The sequence below is a fragment of the Schistocerca nitens genome, chromosome 4, assembly GCF_023898315.1.
Source record: "Schistocerca nitens isolate TAMUIC-IGC-003100 chromosome 4, iqSchNite1.1, whole genome shotgun sequence".
Taxonomy (NCBI): domain Eukaryota; kingdom Metazoa; phylum Arthropoda; class Insecta; order Orthoptera; family Acrididae; genus Schistocerca; species Schistocerca nitens.
Window position 1 is genome coordinate 292,671,263 of NC_064617.1, and position 21,389 is coordinate 292,692,651.

The following is a 21,389-nucleotide window of genomic DNA, read 5'->3' on the forward strand; positions in this document are numbered from 1 at the left end:
ACGCAGCCGAAAGATCCCTAGGTTTCTCCCTGGCAGAACATTTGTGGGACCAGGTCGATCGTCAACGCCGTACCATTGCTAGTATCCAAGATATTAAGGAACAGTTACAAAAGAAGTGGGACAGATTGCTCCAGAAGAGGATAGAACTGCTTTAAGACACTCTTTCCAGCCGCATCTCTGCAAGGATCCAGGCTCTCTGTCATATTGATAAGTGGACTCATGCTGCCGATATGTTTCTAAATTTGTCTTGACTTCGTAATCACTTAAATAACGTAACATATATTCCGAATGGGTGAAGTTTCATCTAGTTTCCTCCTCCTCTTCTGGGTGTTTCAATTTTTTTGTCAGGTAGTGTATTATACACATGATTTGCATGCAAGCAGAACTGTCAGTGTGTGAGGGTCACCAAATTTTATTTTCAGCCTCTCAATCAACCAGAAAACTAGACCTCACGGTCATTCGAAATTGTACAAATAGTAATTTGAGTCGTAAGACACTTCGTATTTCTGACGTAGGGCATGGCTGACGTCATATGAATGTCACAAACCACTATCACCTCAGATGAAAGTTGGCAGTTCTGATGAGTTTTCAGTGAGTTACAAGCAGAGTGACGGAAATAACAGTTTAAGATGATTCTGTGCTAACAAATGGTATGGTAGCAACACTGATACGCCATGCTGAAGTGGAGCGGATTTTTTTTGTGCTGAATGATGATAAACAAAGATTGTTTGTTTTTGTGTCGTTCCACATCACGTCAGACATTTGTTTTTGTATGTTGATTATACCTGCAGCTCTGGAAAAAGCAAATTATTTCGACAGGATTTGTGGATTTTAGAGTCTACTGATGGGGGCTCGTCTTTTATGTTAAAAAATGTAGCATAAGCAGATGTAGTGTTGCTGATGCTTATGTAAGACCTCTCCAATTCCATACCATTAAATTTAGAAATGATTATTGTGGCAGCTTCGCATTACAGTATTACACATATCATATACTCTCGAAGACAGGTCGTAATCATGTATCTGCGGTAATATTACAAGAACAGAAATTCTAGGATCGATACAGTAAACTAAAATGAGGCAAAGCAGCCAATCACCTATTGCTGACAGACGTGTGGTGCACAGCCATAATTAACAGTACAAAGACTTAAGTAGTTCTTGAGCTACTACTCTTAGTCTGCTGTATGTACACACCTTCACAACCACGTAGGTAAAGTTGCCACAGCTGTAGATGGTTGCGTTACCGTATCCATTATAATATTTGTTTGCTCTCAAAGGCTTTTGCCATTGATCAGAAGAAACAAGATACATGACTGCACTTGGTAGCAATTTTGGGTCAATTCTAGTGTCCGATACCACCAGTCGGCTTTGACCAATGACGTAATGTATGATGTTATTTTGTTTGTGTCGCAGATTGCTGTCGATGAACATTAAATAATTTCTCTGGATTTCCTCGTTACGCGCGTATATTAAAATACGATGTAGGTTGTTTTGTTTTCATCTCGTAATTTGTTTGCGGCATCTTTTGTTAATGAAAGTAGTCGTGATTTATAAGTAGTCGTGATTTATAAGGTCTTGATTTTTGACGCTGTTCGTTATGGATGCGTCTTTTTATGTTACTGTATTGTGCCAGAGCTACATTTTTGGTTTCTCTGAAAGGAGGTTTTTCTGTCGTTTTAATATTTTCTGTTTACAATGGTGGGCCGAGGGGTATTGCTGTGTCTTTCCCGGATGGTTTATGTTACTGACTCGTGGTTTCATTTTTTTTACTATTTTAAAATTTTGTGTCTGATTGAGGGCGGGTAGTAGGGAAGAACTGATTTGGGTGGTACCTCGTTCGTGCCTGGCAGTTTGTGTTTGCTATAATTTTTTTAATTAGTTATTCTGGATTTTGCTTCTTTCGTTACAGTTTCACCTTCTAACATTATTATTTCTTGTTACGTCCTTATTTCGTTCTTGTCAGCCTCGATTTTTGTCTGCTTTGGAAGTTCATTTGCGGTAAGTTTCTTTTTATGTAGCCACTTTTTTTTCTATGTTTCTGCTGCACTTCTCTTACATTTACTGTCACTCCTGGTGTATCAATTTTACTGCAGCTGGTGTGACCTTCGTGTAGTATAGTTATCAGTTGCACGGTTTGGTCATTTTTGCGTTTTATTTCTTTCCGTGTACAGTAATGTGTGTAAAGATTTTCATTTTTTGAAAGTCTCGTCGAATTCTGTAGTTCACTAACAAGATCACTTTTTAGGTACGTTTCTGATATGTTACAAGATTTTTGTGCAACAAACATTAATATTGGATTCGGTAACTAGAAATGACCTCCTACACAGGTTGCTTCTAGTTACCGATTCCAACTATTCGAGCGTTTATTATAGAGATCGTTTTTGCAGTACATGTGGAAAATACAATATATGCACTCGTAATTACTCTCGTGTTCTTATTTATTGCAGTCATCTTCAACTCGTTTAAATGAAATTCGCGCGTAAATAATAATCGCGTTAAATGTATTATTTTATGGCATGCTACGTTCGTTTGTTTAAGAGTATGATCCGTTACATTCATAGATTGTCCATTGCAGCATCTTTGCCGTACGTATGATGTCATTCGTCAAAGCCGACGGGTGGTATTGGACACTAGAATTTATCCGCAATTTTAATTCCTTTGCTGTCTTTTGTCTGTACTCTGTCCAGAAATAGGAATGACTTTTCTTTCTCTTGCTTCTGATTATAAAACTTTTTAAAAGTTCTGAAAACTAGAAATTCAACCGACTTTTTAAATGTGTGCTTCTGTGCCCTTCTGGATACTCATATTTTGTAGGCAGTAAGTTAATGATTTCGTATTTGATTTGGTATCTGGATAGATATTGCATTCATAATATTGAAATATACTGCTTTTTCAAAACATTGGTGCCATCCATAATGCTAATCAATTCAGCAGGTATAACGATGTCATGAATGGGGAGAGAGAGAGAGAGAGAGAGAGAGAGAGAGAGAGAGAGAGAGAGAGAGGAGATAATGTAGTATAATTTTCAGATACAAAATGATTTAAGGTTCATGTCATTCTCTTGAGTGGAAACAAGATGCTATTGTTTTATTTTAAAGTTGATGTTTAATTGTTTGTATATGAAATTAATGTAATGCTTCAATGTTAGGAAATTATAAAGGCTTATTATTGTAGACCAAAAAATAAACAACAAATACTTTAATCGAACTTATATATTTATTCTACATACAAAAATGAACCATTATGTTTCTTAATATGTTACATGATAATGTTTGTATATGACGGCTTCATTTTAAAGTGTGCATTGCTAAAATACTAGATACATTACCTTATTCAACAAAAAAGAAATGAGGAATAAAAGGACAGAGAATATTCCTTAACTGCTAATTCCGGGGGTAAACTAATACTAACAACTCTAGGTACAGTTATGGATGTCCAATAAGATTGGTAATGGAATCACCAAGATTGTTGCATCCAGGAATCTAGCTTCTGTCAATCACACTGGGAAAATCCTAGAAATGAGTAACAACTTTGTTGTTTATTGTATAGTCCCACAACTGAAAAGGATACAAACAGTAACCACTCGCTCTGATGTTCTTCTGAACAGTCAAGCCATTAGCTTTCACGTCTGTACTATCCTTCATTTCAAGTTAGACATCTGAGTATATGACTAGCTCTGGTTTAACGAATATAAAATTACATAAATTGCTCAGTTAGATGTCACAGATAATAAATTTGCACACAAAATTTAAATTTCATTGTTGTATTCTTAAACTAAACTTCTTTTGTGGACGGTAAACCGCCAAAAATTCAATATGTGGCATAGCAACATGTGCATCCCATGATCCTTAAATAAATTTATTTGAAGTAATGCGAAATTTGTCTACATATGTAGCTGTTCCAGAAAAAAAAAATCTATTTAGATCTTTCAAGGCAACTGAGGTCAAGTCACAAAAAGGTTAAAACTAATTATTATTTTCTCATGTAAATATATGGCCACAATATGTGACATAGCAACATGTGCATCCCATGATCCTTAAACAGAGAAATTTGTTTGAAGTAATGCGAAATTTGTCTACATATGTAGCTGTTCCAGAAAAAAAATTCTATTTAGATCTTTCAAGGAAACTGAGGTCAAGTCACAAAAAGGTTAAAACTAATTATTATTTTCTCATGTAAATATATGGCCACAATATGTGACATAGCAACATGTGCATCCCATGATCCTTAAACAGAGAAATTTGTTTGAAGTAATGCGAAATTTGTCTACATATGTAGCTGTTCCAGAAAAAAAAATTCTATTTAGATCTTTCAAGGAAACTGAGGTCAAGTCACAAAAAGGTTAAAACTAATTATTATTTTCTCATGTAACAGCAAAAGTCGAACAAAGGATACAATTATGTAATTGTTTATGCTGACTACAAGTGGGGAAAAGATACCAATTACAAATAGACGTTTTTAATGGCTGGAGTTGATTTGCGACGTACTTTTTCTGTAATTTGAACTGGAGGTTCTGAAATTGCTGTAAGAGATTTCCTCGTTGGTCGAAACTTGTCCATGGCACGAGTGTAAGAGCCTGTACAGATACGCTCCCACGAAGAACTGCGGGTACCATTGGTGTTGCTGTTACACTTGTTATTTGTGTTGTTGTTTGTATCATGGTCTAGACAGAAAGCTGATGTTCTTTCTAAGCTGTCTCCATTCCTGGAGACTCCACCAGCTGATTTCTTGCTGACTTCCTGATCAGATACTCCACTGTTTGACTGAAGACGATCATAATCTGCTGGCACAGTTATCAAGGTCTGATCACCTGTCTTGGAAACAATAGATGACTGTTGCTCTTCAGGTGACGTGGTTTTCTCGTTCTGCTCCTGCAAATAGAAATTTTAAATTCGTAAGACATGTCAGATTCTACTTAATTTAAAATTTCATCATTGCAGCAAACGAAGGCATCGCCTGCTGGGGCACAGTGACCGTTGTAATTAATATTCAGGTGAAACAGCGACAGGTTGCAAACAGTTCAGTTTGTTATTACTGGTTTCGCAGATACTAGCTTTGTCAGATAGTTATGCCTTGAGGGCAACACGTTAAATGTTATAGCACCGTTTGGTACCATGATCAAATAAAACTTCATGTTTGATTGTAGTTCTGAGCGGAAAAACAAAGTGAGTTGCTCAAATAGGAACTGTTGTTAATGCTACATGGATGGAGATGTGTCTTTTTATCAATTATAATGTTTACGCAAAATGTTTAGTTTGCCATTAAATAGTAAAACATTCACGAAAAAATAAAGACAGTCAAGATCAAACTCTGACCCTGGGAAAGGCAAATGGAGACTAAAAAGCTACTTGTATATAAACTATATCAATAAATGCCTGATTCCTTAAAGCCTCAAACTCCCATGTATACAACATCTTCAAACGACAGATCACTTTACAAATGAATTAATGTTAAATTAAAAATGAATTAATGTTGACGTTAAACATTTACGCGAGAAAAAGTTTAGAAAAGGTTTGGAATTAATTTTAAAGTTCGATGGAACTGCGAAGTGCTCTCATTATTATCAAAGACTGGATGAGTGTAGTCTGGTTAATTTGCGCACTGTTTCAAGCAAAAACCAGTTTTTCACTCAACGCAATGTTCATGACGTCATAGCCCCTGAACTAGGGACGTTAAACCCTAAACTTCCTCTCTTCTCCTGAACTGTGTGCAGTACAGTAATATAATTTTGCATGTGCATTCAATGGTACATGTGGATATTGCCAACAAAATGTGCTGGAGTACAGTTAGTAGTAAAGAAGTACAGTGTTTACTTGGAACAAAAAATTATAATGTGGCTCTTAGTAAATTGATACTGCAATTGCTAGCGTGTACTATAGTTTTATCTGTGTCAAGGCATTGTCTTTGACTGTACCCTTGACTGTTGGGCCTACTTACATCTGTCAGTGTGTTACTAGCTGTCAACGTGGGCTTGCTTCTTGAGGAAAATTATCGTACACTGTTATTACTATGAAAAATTACTTACGTACTGTAGGGGACTTAAAAGAGCAAATTACTTTTGTTTAAATTATGGTATAAAATTCCTGCCATTTATGCCAATAAGTGAAATTTTGCTTAACCTTCCCTGTAAATCTCTAATCGTTTGATTTATTTTTAGGCTAAGCTTTATAATGGTCATTAACTGAAATTAGTAGCGAATTGTGCAAAATAAATGACAGCTGAAGGTTTCACCATGTATTTTAACAATTATTTGGCGGCTGAATATCCTCAGCAGCAGACATACATAAATAAATTAAAAAAATCATGCCAGATGGTGAAGTACTACTGGATGCACAACGAAACTGTAGTAAACGACAAACTTTTTTATGCATAAAGTTGTTGTAAGTCGCTAAGTGCTCTCTTTCTCAGATATTGGATTTACGCACTCTCTGCCTCAGGCTATACGTATACACATTTTCTAACTGTAATACTTGTTTTATTGTCTTAAACCTTTAACATAAGATTATACCTGTTAATGAGTAGGTAGTGATAGCAATTTAAATTTTTAAATTCTATCAATAAGCATATGAAATTCCTAAAATCAAATTTTTGATGCCCCTGGAAGTTGCCAGATAGGCGACCTGAAACTGCGGTTGGGTTCCGAGAATGATGGATCTCGTTTGCTGTTTCATAATAGAGAAGCGAAACGTATATTGAATAGTTTCGGATGCTATTTAGCACGTAGAAAGAAAATAGGGACCAAAGAATAAATTAAACAGGCGGTATGTTCTACACCTACATCTAGAGTTATACTCCGCAAGCCACCCAACGGTGTGTGGCGGAGGGCACTTTACGTGCCACTGTCATTACCTCCCTTTCCTGTTCCAGTCGCGTATGGTTCGCGGGAAGAACGACTGCCGGAAAGCCTCCGTGCGCGCTCGAATCTCTCTAATTTTACATTCATCATCTCCTCGGGACGTATAAGTAGGGGGAAGCAATATATTCGATACCTCATCCAGAATCGCACCCTCTCGAAAACTGGACAGCAAGCTTCACCGCGATGCAGAGCGCCTCTCTTGCAGAGTCTGCCACTTGAGTTTGCTAAACATCTCCGTAACGCTATGACGCTTACCAAATAACCCTGTGGCGAAACGCGCCGCTCTTCTTTGGATCTTCTCTATCTCCTCTGTCAACCCGACCTGGTACGGATCCCACACTGATGAGCAATACTCAAGTATAGGTCGAACGAGTGTTTTGTAAGCCACCTAATTTGTTGATGGACTACATTTTCTAAGGAGTCTCCCAATGAATCTCAACCTGGCACCCGCCTTACCAACAATGAATTTTATATGATCATTCCACTTCAAATCGTTCCGTACGCATACTCCCAGATATTTTACAGAAGTAACTGCTACCAGTGTTTGTTCCGCTATCATATAATCATACAATAAATGATCCTTCTTTCTATGTATTCGCAATACATTGCATTTGTCTATGTTAAGGGTCAGTTGTCATTCCTTGCACCAAGTGCCTATCCGCTGCAGATCTTCCTGCATTTCGCTGCAATTTTCTAATGCTGCAACTTCTCTGTATACTATAGCATCATCCGCGAAAAGCCACATGGAACTTGCGACACTCTCTACTAGGTCATTTATATATATTGTGAAAAGCAATGGCCCCATAACACTCCCCTGTGGCACGCCAGAGGTTACTTTAACGTCTGTAGACGTCTCTCCATTGAGAACAACATGCTGTGTTCTGTTTGCTAAAAGCTCTTCAATCCAGCCACACAGATGGTCTGATATTCTCCCCTCTAAATATTTTTCATGTTTGTCTTTATTTTCTCAAGTAAATAACTGATAATATTGAAGGTTAAATCACTCTTGAACGGAACGTCTAAACTTTCCACAATGAATTTCAAATGGTGGCATTCACACAGGCCACCAATTGAACGGAACGGGGTGGACGCCGAGATTAAGGTTTCTCAGGAAATTACGATATGTCATTGAAAAATCTTTAGGTACTCGTATATTAAAGTAGAAGAGAAACTTTCACATTTTAACTGTATGCCAAAATAGCCTGGGCTTCGGATACTGTCATCTGCAAAAACGTGTTTCGGTATCTCGAACAGTTTGAGAGACATGAAGGATGTTATGAATATTTCACTTTCACGCTACTCTTTGTGCATATGAATGAAAGTGAATGCTCTACATACAACCTGTTTTCTGAAGGTTGGAGATAGGCATAGATTTTGCATACAATCTTTTTTCTGGAAACTGGAGTAGCCATAGATTTTGTCTCACATTTAAAGGAAAAATGAATATGTTAATTACATGTCGTATGCAGCAATCTATGACCTAATACTCACCAAATGCAAACTCATAGCCACTGCTGTTTTTCATAGAAAAATATTAAAATTTAGAACATTAGCTTACTTAATGTCGAAATACCTCAATGACTATAACTGTTAACGAAATAACAGACAGTGCATCATGACGCTCATAAATGAGGGTATGAGATGCTGGAGGATCAAATTTTTACTGAACAGTTTACTTAAAATTGTTTGGGAAGATCGGAGAGCAGATGGTATGCTCACGCCTCCATTCCCACAGTGAAGCGAATCTGCCACCAGCCACACAGAAGTAGGCGGAGAAAGTTTCGTTCATAATAGATGGAGTGCACAGCCATTTGGCGACAGCAACCCTTTGGAACAGAGGCGTGGACTCGGCCAGCACTGGGAACGATAATACATATCTGTGCAGAGGCCTAATTATCTTCCACGGGCTCTTCTTCAGATACTGAATTGATAGCTTGTGAATGTTGGCAGTGTCCAGACAAAAACAATTGCGGGACGAAGTCGACCGATTTCTGCCGATCCAGTACTACGGAGCCCTCGTTCAGAATGCTCTGAACAAATACAATGGGGTCAGGAAAGTCATGGGGTAGCGATATGCACATGTACAGATGGCCGTAGTATCGTGTACAGAAGGTATAAAAGGGCAATGCATTGCTCTCAGCTAATTTATGTGAAAAGGTTTCCGACGTGATTATGACTGTATGACAGAAATTAACAGACTTCGAACGCGGAATGATAGATAGCGCTAGATGCAAGGGACATTCCATTTGGGAAATAGTTATGGAATTTGATATTCCGAGCTCCATAGTGTCAAGGGTGCGTCCAGTATACCACATTTCAGGCATTATCTCTCACCACGGGCAATGCCATGGCCGGCGGCCTTCACTTAACGACCGAGAGCAGCGGCGTTTGCGTAGTGTTGTCAGTGGTAACAGACAAGCAACACTGTGTGAAATAATAGCAGAAATCAATGTGGAACATACAACGAACGTATCCTTTAGGAAAGTGCGGCCAAATTTGGCGTTAATGGGATACGGCAACGGACGACCGATGTGGGTGCTTTTGCTAACAGCATGACATTGTTTGCAGAACCTCTCCTGAACTTGTGATGATATAGGTTGTACCATAGACGTCTGAAAAACCGTGGGCCTGGTCAGATGGGACCCAGTTTCAGTTGTTAAGAGCTGATGTTAGGGTTCGAGTATGGTGCAGACGCTACGAAGCCATGGACCGAAGTTGTCAATAAGGCAATGTGCAAGCTGGTGGTGGCTGCATAATGGTGGTGGCAGTCTTTACACGAAACGGACCGGGTCCTCTGGTCCAGCTGAACTGATCATTGATTGTAAATGATTATGTTGGGCTACTTGGAGACCATCTGCAGCCATTCTTCCCACAAAGCGATGGAATTTTTATGATGATGCGCCATGTCACTGGGCTACAATTGTTTGCAACTGGTTTGAAGAACATTCTGGAAAATTCGAGAGAATAGTTTGGCCACCCAGATCCTCCGACATGAGTCCCATCGAGCATTTGTGGGACGCCGTCGGAGGTCAGTTGGTGCACAAAATCTTGCACCGGAAACACTTTCGCAATTATGTACGCCTACAGAGCCAGCATGGCTCAGTATTCCCAGGGGACTTCCAACTACTTGTTGAGTCTGTGTTGCGTCGAGTTTCCGCAGTACCAGGGCAAAAAGAGGTCCGACATGATATGAGGGACATTCTATTTGCGAAATAGTTATGAAATTCAATATTACGAGGTCCATAGTGTCAAGGGTGTGTCCAGTATACCACATTTCAGGCATTACCTCTCACCACGGGCAATGCCGTGGCCGACGGCCTTCACGTAACGACCGAGAGCAGCGGCGTTTGCGTAATGTTGTCAGTGCTAACAGACAAGCAGAGAAGACCGGTCCGTTTCATGTAAAGACAGCCACCACCATTATGGAGCCACTGCCAGCTTGCACAGTGCCTTATTGACAACTTGGGTCCATGGCTTCATAGCGTCTGCCCCACATTCGAACGCTAACATCAGCTCTTAACAACTGACACTGGGACCCATCTGACCAGGCCCACGGTTTTTCAGACGTCTATGGTACAACCCTTGGTGCAGCATAAGCTGCTGAGACTTTTCCTGGCGCAGTTAGAGTAGGGATGCGTGGGGGGTGGAGGGGGTGAGGGTGGGGAGAGGGTGCGTGTTTGACTCACTTGTCGTCCGTGGCGGCGGCGCTGGCGCTGCCTGTCGCGGTCGCGTTCACGGTCGCGGCGGATGCTGATGCCCGGGATGAAGAGGCGCAGGGCGTTGGGCCCCGTGGGGAAGCGGCCGGCCTCCGGAGCGGGCGCGGCGCCCGCGACGGCTCGCTCGTGCCGCGTGAAGGCCGACACCAGCTGTGCCACAGTGAAGCGCGGCTCCTGCGACGCGCCCTCGCTCTCCTGCCCTTCCTCCTCGTCCTCCTCGGCCTCGTCGAAGCCGTCGTCTTGCGAACTGCTGCCTCCTCCGCCGCCTCCGCTGCTGGAGCTGCCGGCACCGCCGTCCTCGCCATCCGAACCGCTCGAATAGGACGTATTCATCTCGTCGTCGCCGCTCTTCTTCAACCTGCATTTTGTTCAATGGCAAGTGTTACACCAAGACGCCTGTGGAGTCATGTAAAAGTTTTTTTTTTCTTTATTGTATTTCAATAGCTGCTGGCAGCAGCAATGCGCTGCTCTTCAGCCGAATGACATAGAAAAAACAATAGAAGACATTTAAAAATAACAAAGGAGAAAACACGGTGAACATAGATATAAAAAAGAGGGAACATCATGGAAGGCAATAGACAAAAAAGCGGCGACTGTAAAATGGAGATAAAAACCGTAAAAAAGTTGCGCAGACAAAAAACCACCCACTGGGACAGTTAAAAGAACACAAGGCGCGGTATGACCGGAACATAAAAGTCTCGACGGATGGCGTAGCACATAACAAACACTAACAGTAAGACTAAGTACAAGGCCAGTTGCAAAGCGATTTAGAAAAGATTGCTGTATGTTGTGGCAGGTGGCAGTTGACGCTAAATAACGAAAAGTATGAGATGATCCACATGAGTTCCAAAAGAAATTCGTTGGAATTCGATTACTCGATAAATAGTAAAATTCTCAAGGCTCTCAATTCAACTAAGTACCTGGGTGTTAAAATTATGAACAACTTCAGTTGGAAAGACCACATAGATAATATTGTGGGGAAGGCGAGCCAAAGGTTACGTTTCATTGGCAGGACACTTAGAAGATGCAACATGTCCACTAAAGAGACAGCTTACACTACACTCGTTCGTCCTCTGTTAGAATATTGCTGTTCGGTGTGGGATCCTTACCAGGTGGGATTGACGGAGGACATCGAAAGGGTGCAAAAAAGTGCAGCTCGTTTTGTATTATCACGTAATAGGGGAGAGAGTGTGGCAGATATGATACGCGAGTTGGGATGGAAGTCATTAAAGCAAAGACGTTTTTCGTCGCAGCGAGATCTATTTACGAAATTTCAGTCACCAACTTTCTCTTCCGAATGCGAAAATATCTTGTTGAGCCCAACCTACATAGGTAGGAATGATCATCAAAATAAAATAAGAGAAATCAGAGCCCAAACAGAAAGGTTTAGGTGTTCGTTTTTCCCGCGCGCTGTTCGGGAGTGGAATGGTAGAGAGATAGTATGATTGTGGTTCGATGAATTTTCTGCCAAGCACTTAAATGTGAATTGCAGAGTAGTCATGTAGATGTAGATGTAGATGTAGATGCCAGCGAACAATTAAAATCACACCACTTGATGCACAGGAGAAGAGCACCAAACACAACACTGACGTGGCACACTGATGTTGAACAAAACGGAGGATCTGCCAGGTGCAAGGAGATGACGGAGAAGGGAAGAAGGAAGGGAGGGGAAGAGAGGGGGGAAGATGGGTGGGGGCGTGCTGAAGAAGGCCAGGGAGGAAGGGACATGGGAGGGAGAGAGGCGTGGATGGGGTCCAGGGTCTCAGTGGGGGAGGAGGAAAATCCGCTTTGAGAGAAGAAGGGGCGAGGAAAAGGGGGCCCTGGGGAGGGAAGGGAACATGGCCAGGTTATATTTGGAAGGAAGGGTATATGTCACGCCCAAGCTCATCATCCGGGAGGGAGAGGCGCTGGAAATTGCCCTGATGAAGGAGATGGAGGGAGTGGAGGTGGAGAGAGGGAGGGATACAGCGATAGAGGCGGGGCAATGGGCCAATGGGCGGGGGGTGGAGAGGAAGGAGGAAACCAGGGGGTGGGGGGGATCAAGCCTGTGGACACTGTAAAGGATGTGGAGATGTTGGAGGAAAAGGAGGAGGTGGGGGAAGGGGCTGCGTTCATACAGGAGCTGTGTGTGGGAAGGAAGGCGGATACAGAAGGCAAGGTGGAGTGCATGGCGTTCAAGGATTTGGAGGGCCTTTACAAAGCGAGTGGGGGCTGGAGATCCAGGCAACGCTGGCATAACAGAGGATAGGACGGATGTGGAATTTGTAGGTGCAGAGGATGGTGGTGTATTTAAAGGTTATTTAAAATCTACTTAAAAGGCTCAAAAACAGTGTTGCACCATCTGCCTTCAATCTCTAATTAAAAGTATCCAGACACACCTAAGTTCAAAAATGGTTCAAATGGCTCTGAGCACTATGGGACTTAACATCTGAGGTCATCAGTCCCCTAGAACTTAGAACTACTTAAACCTAACTAACTTAAGGATATCACGCACATCCATGCCCCAGGCAGGATTCTAACCTGCGACCGTAGCGGCCGCGCGGTTCCAGACTGTAGCGCCTAGAAACGCTCGGCCACTTCGGCCGGCTCACCCCTAAGTAATGCTGATTAGAACACGAAAGAGGCGAACCCGCCAGTATACAGGGTACATTCAATGAGCAATGTAATACATTTTTTCTCGGTCAATTTCGATAGAAAATTTGTGAAATTTGTTGTGGGACATTGTGGAACATTCCTTCAGCCCCTGCAGTTTCATGAAGCTCCGATAGGTGGCGGCACTATATGTAGCCTTTAATATGGCGTGTCTAACGGAGGTGCGTCCCACACAGAGAGGGTCTTTGAGATCCTTTTGGTGGAAAACCAGAGCATCGCAGATATTCATAGGCAGCGCCTGCAGAATGTCTACAGAGATCTGGCAGTAATAACACCACAGTGAGTCGTTGGGCGAGATGTCTGTCACCATCACAACAAAGTCGCCTTCCACCAAAACAACCAGCCAATCAGTAGATCTACATCTACATTTATGCTCCGCAAGCCATCCAACGGTGTGTGGCGGAGGGCACCTTACGAGCCTCTGTCATTACCTCCCTTTCCTTTTCCAGTCGCGTATGGTTCGCGGGAAGAACGACTGCCGGAAACCCTCCGTGCGCGCTCGAATCTCTCTAATTTTACATTCGTCATCTCCTCGGGAGGTATAAGTAGGGGGAAGCAATATATTCGATACCTCATCCAGTGTAAGTAGGCTGTTTAGGTTTTTTTTATTGGTAACGCCATCTCAGTATGAAAATCACTGGCTGTGCCGTGTGCAGTCTGTGGCTGCTTTGCATTGTTGTAATACTCGCCATTGTAGTGTTAGGCAGCTGGCTGTGAACAGCGCATAGCGTTGGGCAGTTGGAGGTGAGCCGCCAGCAGTGGTGGACGTGGGGAGAGAGATGGCGGAGTTTTGAAATTTGTCATGAACTGCTCTATATATATATATATATATATATATATATATATATATATATATATATATATATATATATATATGATATCAAGGTAAATACATTGTTTGTTCTCTATTAATATCTTTCATTTGCTAACTATCCCTATCAGTAGTTAGTGCCTTCCATAGTTTGAATCTTTTATTTAGCTGGCAGTAGTGGCGCTTGCTGTATTGCAGTAGTGGGAGTAACCAAGATTTTTGTGAGGTAAGTGATTTGTGAAAAGTACAGGTTAATGTTAGTCAGGGCCATTCTCTTGTAGAGATTATTGAAAGTCAGACTGCGTTGCGCTAAAAATATTGTGCGTCAGGTTAAGCACAGTAGTGTACTATTATTGAAAGGGGACGTTTCACCAGAAACGCACCCTCTCGAAACCTGGACAGCAAGCTACACCGCGATGCAGAGCGCCTCTCTTGCAGAGTCTGCCACTTGAGTTTGCTAAACATCTCTGTAACGCTATGACGCTTACCAAATAACCCTGTGACGAAACGCGCCGCTCTTCTTTGGATCTTCTCTATCTCCTCTGTCAACCCAACCTGGTACGGATCCCACACTGATGAGCAATACTCAAGTATAGGTCGAACGAGTGTTTTGTAAGCCACCTAATTTGTTGATCGACTAGATTTTCTAAGGAGTCTCCCAATGAATCTCAACCTGGCACCCGCCTTACCAACAATTAATTTTATATGATCATTCCACTTCAAATCATTCCGTACGCATACTCCCAGATATTTTACAGAAGTAACTGCTAAACGTGTTCCGCTATCATATAATCATACAATAAAGGATCCTTCTTTCTATGTATTCGCAATGCATTACATTTGTCTATGTTAAGGGTCAGTTGCCACTCCCTGCCTCCTCTGATGCTGGCAAGTCTGCCTCCCGTGGCATCTAGTGGCTAATTCCGCAGTATGTAGCGGTGCCCGGATATGTACTCCTTTCCGACAGTTTAACGTTTCAAGAAAATACTTAAATGATTTCGAAAGACCTGTGTAAACAGGTAAGTTTTATAGTAAATTGCTCTGACCTGTGGACCTTGTCGAGGTCCTCGACTTGCGGGTCTGGCGTCCTCGTCTGTTCAGCAGCTGGGATGTCTTCACTTTCGACCGGGTTGCTGTCGTAGCCGTTCTCCCTACCGTCGACGCGCTCTTCGCCGTTGGCGGCCACAGCCTCGACTGCCGCCCTGGCGGAGACGGCGCTGCCGAGGCAGTTCCTGAGCAGGGCGGGCGACGCCAGGTCTGCGGGGGCGTCCCGCCACTCACCGCGGACCGCAGGTGGCTCCGGTGTCGGGGCGGTCGGCACGTCCGCCAGGAAATCGTCCTCGGCGGACGGCGCATCGCAGTAGACGTTGCTGTTGGTGACGTCGGCGGGCGCGGGCGACGCCGCTCGGCTGCAGACGTTGCTGTTGGTGAGGTCGGCGGGCGCCGGTACGGGCGCGGGCGCTGGCGAGGCGGCGCGGCTGCAGACGTTGCTGTTGACGTCGTCGCAGTTGTCGAGCGAGGCGGAGCTGGGCTGGCGCGAGAGCGCGGCGCCGCACAGGTCGAGCAGCGAGCGGCAGCCGGGCCGCAGCGGCAGCGGTAGCGCCAGCGCCTCGCTGGAGCGCGACAGGCTGCGCAGCCCGTACAGCTTCTCGCGCGAGCGGCTGAGCGCGGGCGCCGGCCACGGCTGGTCGGCGAGCGCGCGCGCCCGCGAGGCCGCCGCCGGCGCCAGCAGCGACGCGTGGCTCTCGCAGAGGCGCCGCCGCTGCTGCGACAGCAACGTGCGCCGTCGCAGGTCCTGGCAGCTGCCCTGCTGCTGCTGCTGCTGCTGCTGGCGCTGCTGCACCACGCGCTCGAACAGCGCCTCCCGCGATTTGGACAGGTACTTGCGCAGTCCGCCGCTGTCCTTCGCGCGAGCCTTCACCTTCACCTTGCTGCCGGTAAACCACCTGTGGCGCAGGCACTCCTTCGCCGTCGGTCGCGCCCTGCGGAAATGATCAGCTTTGATTAGTTTACCTTTTTTAATCTTTTATAGACACCGCCATTTGACTGTATTGTTGTTTATTGTATTACTACCTAGGTTTCGGCCTTTTATGCCATTTTCAAGAGACTGACTTTATGTGATTCTAGATGTTTTGATTAGAAGACGAGCTAACGGTACTTTGGACCACAGCGTGTATAGGAAGAAGACGCACACCGATTTCTACCCGGCACAAAAGAATGGCGTGCTCAAAACTCTTGTACACAGTGCTCACACCATCTCCGACAGGGACAGTCTCCAGCAAGAATTGGACCATCTGAAGACCGTGTTTCGCCGGCTGGTGTGGCCGTGCGGTTCTAGGCACTTCAGTCTGGAACCGCGTGACCACTACGGTCGCAGGTTCGAATCCTGCCTCGGGCATGGATGTGTGTGATGTCCTTAGGTTAGTTGGGTTTAAGTAGTTCTAAGTTCTAGGGGACTGATGACCATAGATGTTAAGTCCCATAGTGCTCAGAGCCATTTGAACCATTTTGAACCAAGACCGTGTTTCAGAGGAACGGTTACAAGGAAGGGCAAATTCGGAAGGCTCTACATCCCACACCTGCAGCACCGGTGGAAACTGAGGATGAACCTCAGGAGGAGACGGCGTTGGCTATTATTCCGTTTTGTGGGGCCTTATCCGGAAAAATTGGACCCATTTTACGTAAACTCCAAGTGAAAACCATCTCCCGTCCTCCAAGCAAAACCAAGAGCCTTCTTGGTAGTGTCAAGGACAACCTTGGTGTACGTAACTCAGGGGTTTATCAGATACCTTGCCAATCCTGGAGTGTATACATAGGACAGACCATTCGTACCATTGAGGACCGATGCCGAGAACATCAACGGCACACTAAACTGCAGCAGCACAGTAACTCGGCAATCGCTGAGCATTGCCTGTCGGAACTCTACGGCATGGATTATGACCAAACCAAAGACCTGACACAGACTTCCAAATACTGGGAATATGTAATCAAAAAAGCCACAGAGATTAGAGTAAGGCAGCCACAACTAAATCGTGACAGTGGTTACATCCTTAGCAAGGCGTGGGAACCCGCGATCACCCAGATTAAGAAGAAAAAGGATATTTCCCAGTATGTACCGACTTCGGGGGAGGAGGGAAGAATAGCGAGAGCGATGCCGGCAGAAAGATCTCTTGCGCGCGGCGATGGTGATGGTCGTGTGCTCAGCCGCCACTTTCGTCATGCTTGGCATCCCAGGTCCCCAGACCTCAGTCCGTGCGATTATTGGCTTTGGTGTTACCTCAAGTCGCAAGTGTATCGCGATCGACCGACATCTCTAGGGATGCTGAAAGACAACATCCGACGCCAATGGCTCACCATAACTCCGGACATCCTCTACAGTGCTGTTCACAACATTATTCCTCGACTATACCTACTGTTGAGGAATGATGGTGGACATATTGAGCATTTCCTGTAAAGAACATCATCTTTGCTTTGTCTTACTTTGTTATGCTAATTATTGCTATTCTAATCAGATGAAGCGCCATCTGTCGTACATTTTTTGAACTTTTGTATTTTTTTGGTTCTAATAAAATCCCCTGTTATTCCAAGCATGTCTGTTAATTTGTACCTCTCTATCTACATTATTCCGCGATTTATTCAGTTTTCAAATTTATACTGACTTTTTCATCACCCGGTATATCGAGGGTCTATCCAAGGGCGATGTTCTTGAGGACAATATTATAGGAATGGAAGAGAATCTAGGTGAAGATGAAACAGGAGATATGATACTGCGTGAAGAGTTTGACAGAGCACTGAAAGACCTAAGTCGAAACAAGGCCCCGGGAGCAGACAACATTACATCCGAACTACTGACAGCCTTGGCAGAGCCAGGCCTATCAAAACTCTACCATCTAGTGAGCAAGATGTATGAGACAGGCGAAATACCGTCAGACGCCAAGAAGATTATAATAATTCCGATCCCAAAGAAAGCAGGTGTTGACAGATGTGAAAATTACCGAACTGTCAGTTTAATAAGTCACAGCTGCAAAATATTAACGCGAATTCTTTACAGACGAATGGAAAAACTGGTAGAAGCTGACCTCGGGGAAGATCAGTTTGGATTCCGTAGAAATGTTGGAACACGTGAGGCAATACTGACCCTACGACTTATCTTAGAAGAAAGATTAAGAAAAGGCAAACCTACGTTTCTAGCATTTGCAGACTTAGAGAAAGCTTTTGACAATGTTGACTGGAATACTCTTTTTCAAATTCTAAGGGTGGCAGGGGTAAAATACAGGCAGCGAAAGGCTATTTAGAATTTGTACAGAAACCAGATAGTAATAAGAGTCGAGGGGCATGAAAGGGAAGCAGTGGTTGGGAAGGGAGTGAGACAGGGTTGTAGCATATCCCCAATGTTATTCAATCTATTCGCGCAGTAAAGCAAACAAATGAAAAATTCGGAGTAGGTATTAAAGTCCATGGAGAAGAAATAAAAACTTTGAGGTTCACCGATGACGTTGTAATTCTGTCAGAGCAGTTGAGCGGAATGGACAGTGTCTGGAATGGAGGATATGAGATGAGCATCAACAAAAGCAAAACGAGGGTAATGGAATGTAGTCGAATTAAATCGGGTGATGCTGAGGGAATTAGATTAGGAAGTGAGACACTTAAAATAGTAAAGGAGTTTTGGTATTTGGGGAGCAAAATAACTGATGATGGTCGAAGTAGAGAGGATACAAAATGTAGACTGGCAATAACAAGGAAAGCGTTTCTGAAGAAGAGAAATTTGTTGGCATCGAGTAGAGATTTAAGTGTCAGGAAGTCGTTTCTGGCTGGCCGGAGTGGCCGTGTGGTTCTAGGCGCTACAGTCTGGAACCGAGCGACCGCTACGGTCGCAGGTTCGAATCCTGCCTCGGGCATGGGTGTGTGTGATATCCTTAGGTTAGTTAGGTTTAATTAGTTCTAAGTTCTAGGCGACTGATGACCTCAGAAGTTAAGTCGCATAGTGCTCAGAGCCATTTGAACCATTTTTGAAGTCGTTTCTGAAAATATTTGTATGGAGTGTAGCCATGTATAGAAGTGAAACATGGACGATTAATAGTTTGGACAAGAAGAGAATAGAAGTTCGAAATGTGGTGCTACAGAAGAATGCTGAAAATTGGATGGGTAGATCACGTAACTAATGAGGAGGTATTGAATAGAACTGGAGAGAAGAGAAATTTGTGGCACAACTTGACTAGAAGAAGGGATCGGTTGGTAGGGCATGTTCTGAATAAAGGGATCACCAATTTAATATTGGAGGGCAGCGCGGAGGGTAAGAATCGTAGAGGGAGACCAAAAGATGAATACACTAAACAGATTCAGAAGGATGTAGGTTGCAGTAGGTACTGGGAGATGAAGAAGCTTGCACAGGATAGAGCAGCATGGAGAGCTGCATCAAACCAGTCTCTGGACTGAAGGCCACAACACCAACAGCAACGGACAGGTGTCACAGGCTATATCTGGTGTGACACGCAAGAAACACACCAACAGAGAACATCACCGAAGATGAAAGCAAGAAACTTGTGTTTGTGCCTTTCTGTGGTACAGTGTCGGGAAAGACTAGTCGCCTCCTGAAGAGATATAACATTTCATCGGTGTTCAGACCCCCCAGCTAAAATTCGACAGCTCATGAGGCCTGTGAAGGACGATCTAGGGCTTAGAACGCCTGGAGTGTACAAGATACCAAGTCAGTGTAGCTGTTGCTACGACGGCCAAACAGTACGCACTGTGGAGCAACACCAGACGGAACACGAGAGGTGCTTACACCTACGCTATACAGAAAAATCAGCCGTGGCAGAACACGCCTTAGAAAATGGACACCGAATTCTATTCGACGAAACATCTGTCGTTATGAGGACGACGGGATTTTGGGATAGCGTCATAAAAGAAGCTATTGAAATAAAAACCTCTGAAAACACCATCAACAAGGACGGCGGTTTGCAGCTCAGCACAACGTGGGACCCGGCCATCGCGAAGTTGAAACGCGCGCGACGGATGCGGGATGAAAAATTACCATATATGGCGTGGAAAGAGCACTATATTTTATTGACGTCACAGCCAGCAGGGCGGCTATATAACGACGCGGCCACGGCGACACAGCAGTCAGTCTTACCACTTGACAATGACCGGGGAGAGCTCGGTCGAAAGCTCGTGGGATTTTAACCACCTGACACGGCTGGAAGGTCCGAGAAAATTTTATTAAACTGATATAGGCATGTTTATTCAAATACAGAGATATGTAAAAGGCAGAATACGGCGCTGCGGTCGGCAATCCGGCAGTTTGGAGGTCTTTATCATCGTCTTTGCTTGTGATGTTTGAGAACATAGGAGAAGCTCTCGTTGTCTGTTGCGAAAAGATGTGCAGTTCAAGTGCTACATCACAATAAAACCGTCGAAACACTTTCTTCCTCCCTCCCTTCCTAACATGTTTGCTTAGTTGGTTCGTCTTTTGGCTGCTTTTTGTATGTGAGTGTTTGTTTTCACATCACGTTTTTTTATTAAATGCCGATGTTCTTTAAATAGCTGATTATAAGAAATATAGTATGTAAACCGTTTAGAGAGCCGTGACAATATTGTTCCGATTGGTAAATATTACAACCTACGTCGAAAATCGTTATTGTACATAACCTGTAGTAAGAGCGGGTCATTTGTAATAAACACAGTAATTGCCAATTAGTATCATCGATAATATTTTGTAATGCGTAATATGATGCGTTTTCTTTGTCACTCCTAAAATGAGGCTTTAGACCACTGTAGGTGTGAAAATATTTAATTTGAGGGTGTACTGTGAATTACATTAAGAGTAGGCCTAAATTATTACAGTCTTCTAGTAAATCATACAGCCTATTTTTTTCTGCTGCTCTGCAGCCGAGAGAAGAGTAAAGCAACACAATGGTAAGATAACAAACAATAAAAAAGGCGATAAAACGGTGACTTTGTCAATAACAGTAAAATGGCGGAAAGTTGCGGGATTTAAAATATAAAAACACGGCGGTGACGCAGCGGATGAAGACACACAGTAAGTAGACAGGCACGAGATAAAAAACATAACTAGCGATAGTATGGTGGCTATTCGCAACAATGACAGGGGACGCACAACACTGAACATCACTGAAAACAGCACTATAGAGGCGACACGGTGGAGATGGGGAAAGAGGGCGAGGAGTGGAAAAGAAAAGGGGGGAACGGACGCGAGAAGGAGTGGGGAAGGCAGTGGAGGGGAAAGCAAAAGGACTCGGGGGAGAGAAGGGAGTCAAAGAGAGGAGAGGCAGGGAAGAAGAGGATGGAAGGGGGGTGGGGGGGGGGGAGAGAGCCCAGGAAAAAAAGGACAGAGGGA

At 43.8% G+C, this 21,389-nt stretch overlaps 1 protein-coding gene across 1 annotated transcript in view; it reads right to left on the minus strand.

The window, feature by feature from the left end:
* Positions 1-3,194: 3,194 nt before the first annotated feature.
* LOC126252259 (MAP/microtubule affinity-regulating kinase 3-like) overlaps positions 3,195-21,389 on the minus strand; it is a 440,781-nt gene continuing 422,586 nt past the window's right edge. The window contains exons 7-9 of the mRNA XM_049953132.1: positions 15,079-16,014; positions 10,540-10,927; positions 3,195-4,868 (exon numbers count right to left, since the gene is read on the minus strand). Coding sequence (XP_049809089.1) covers positions 4,440-4,868; positions 10,540-10,927; positions 15,079-16,014 — 1,753 coding nt within the window. The 3' untranslated portion in view covers positions 3,195-4,439. The remainder of the gene's footprint in view (positions 4,869-10,539; positions 10,928-15,078; positions 16,015-21,389) is intronic.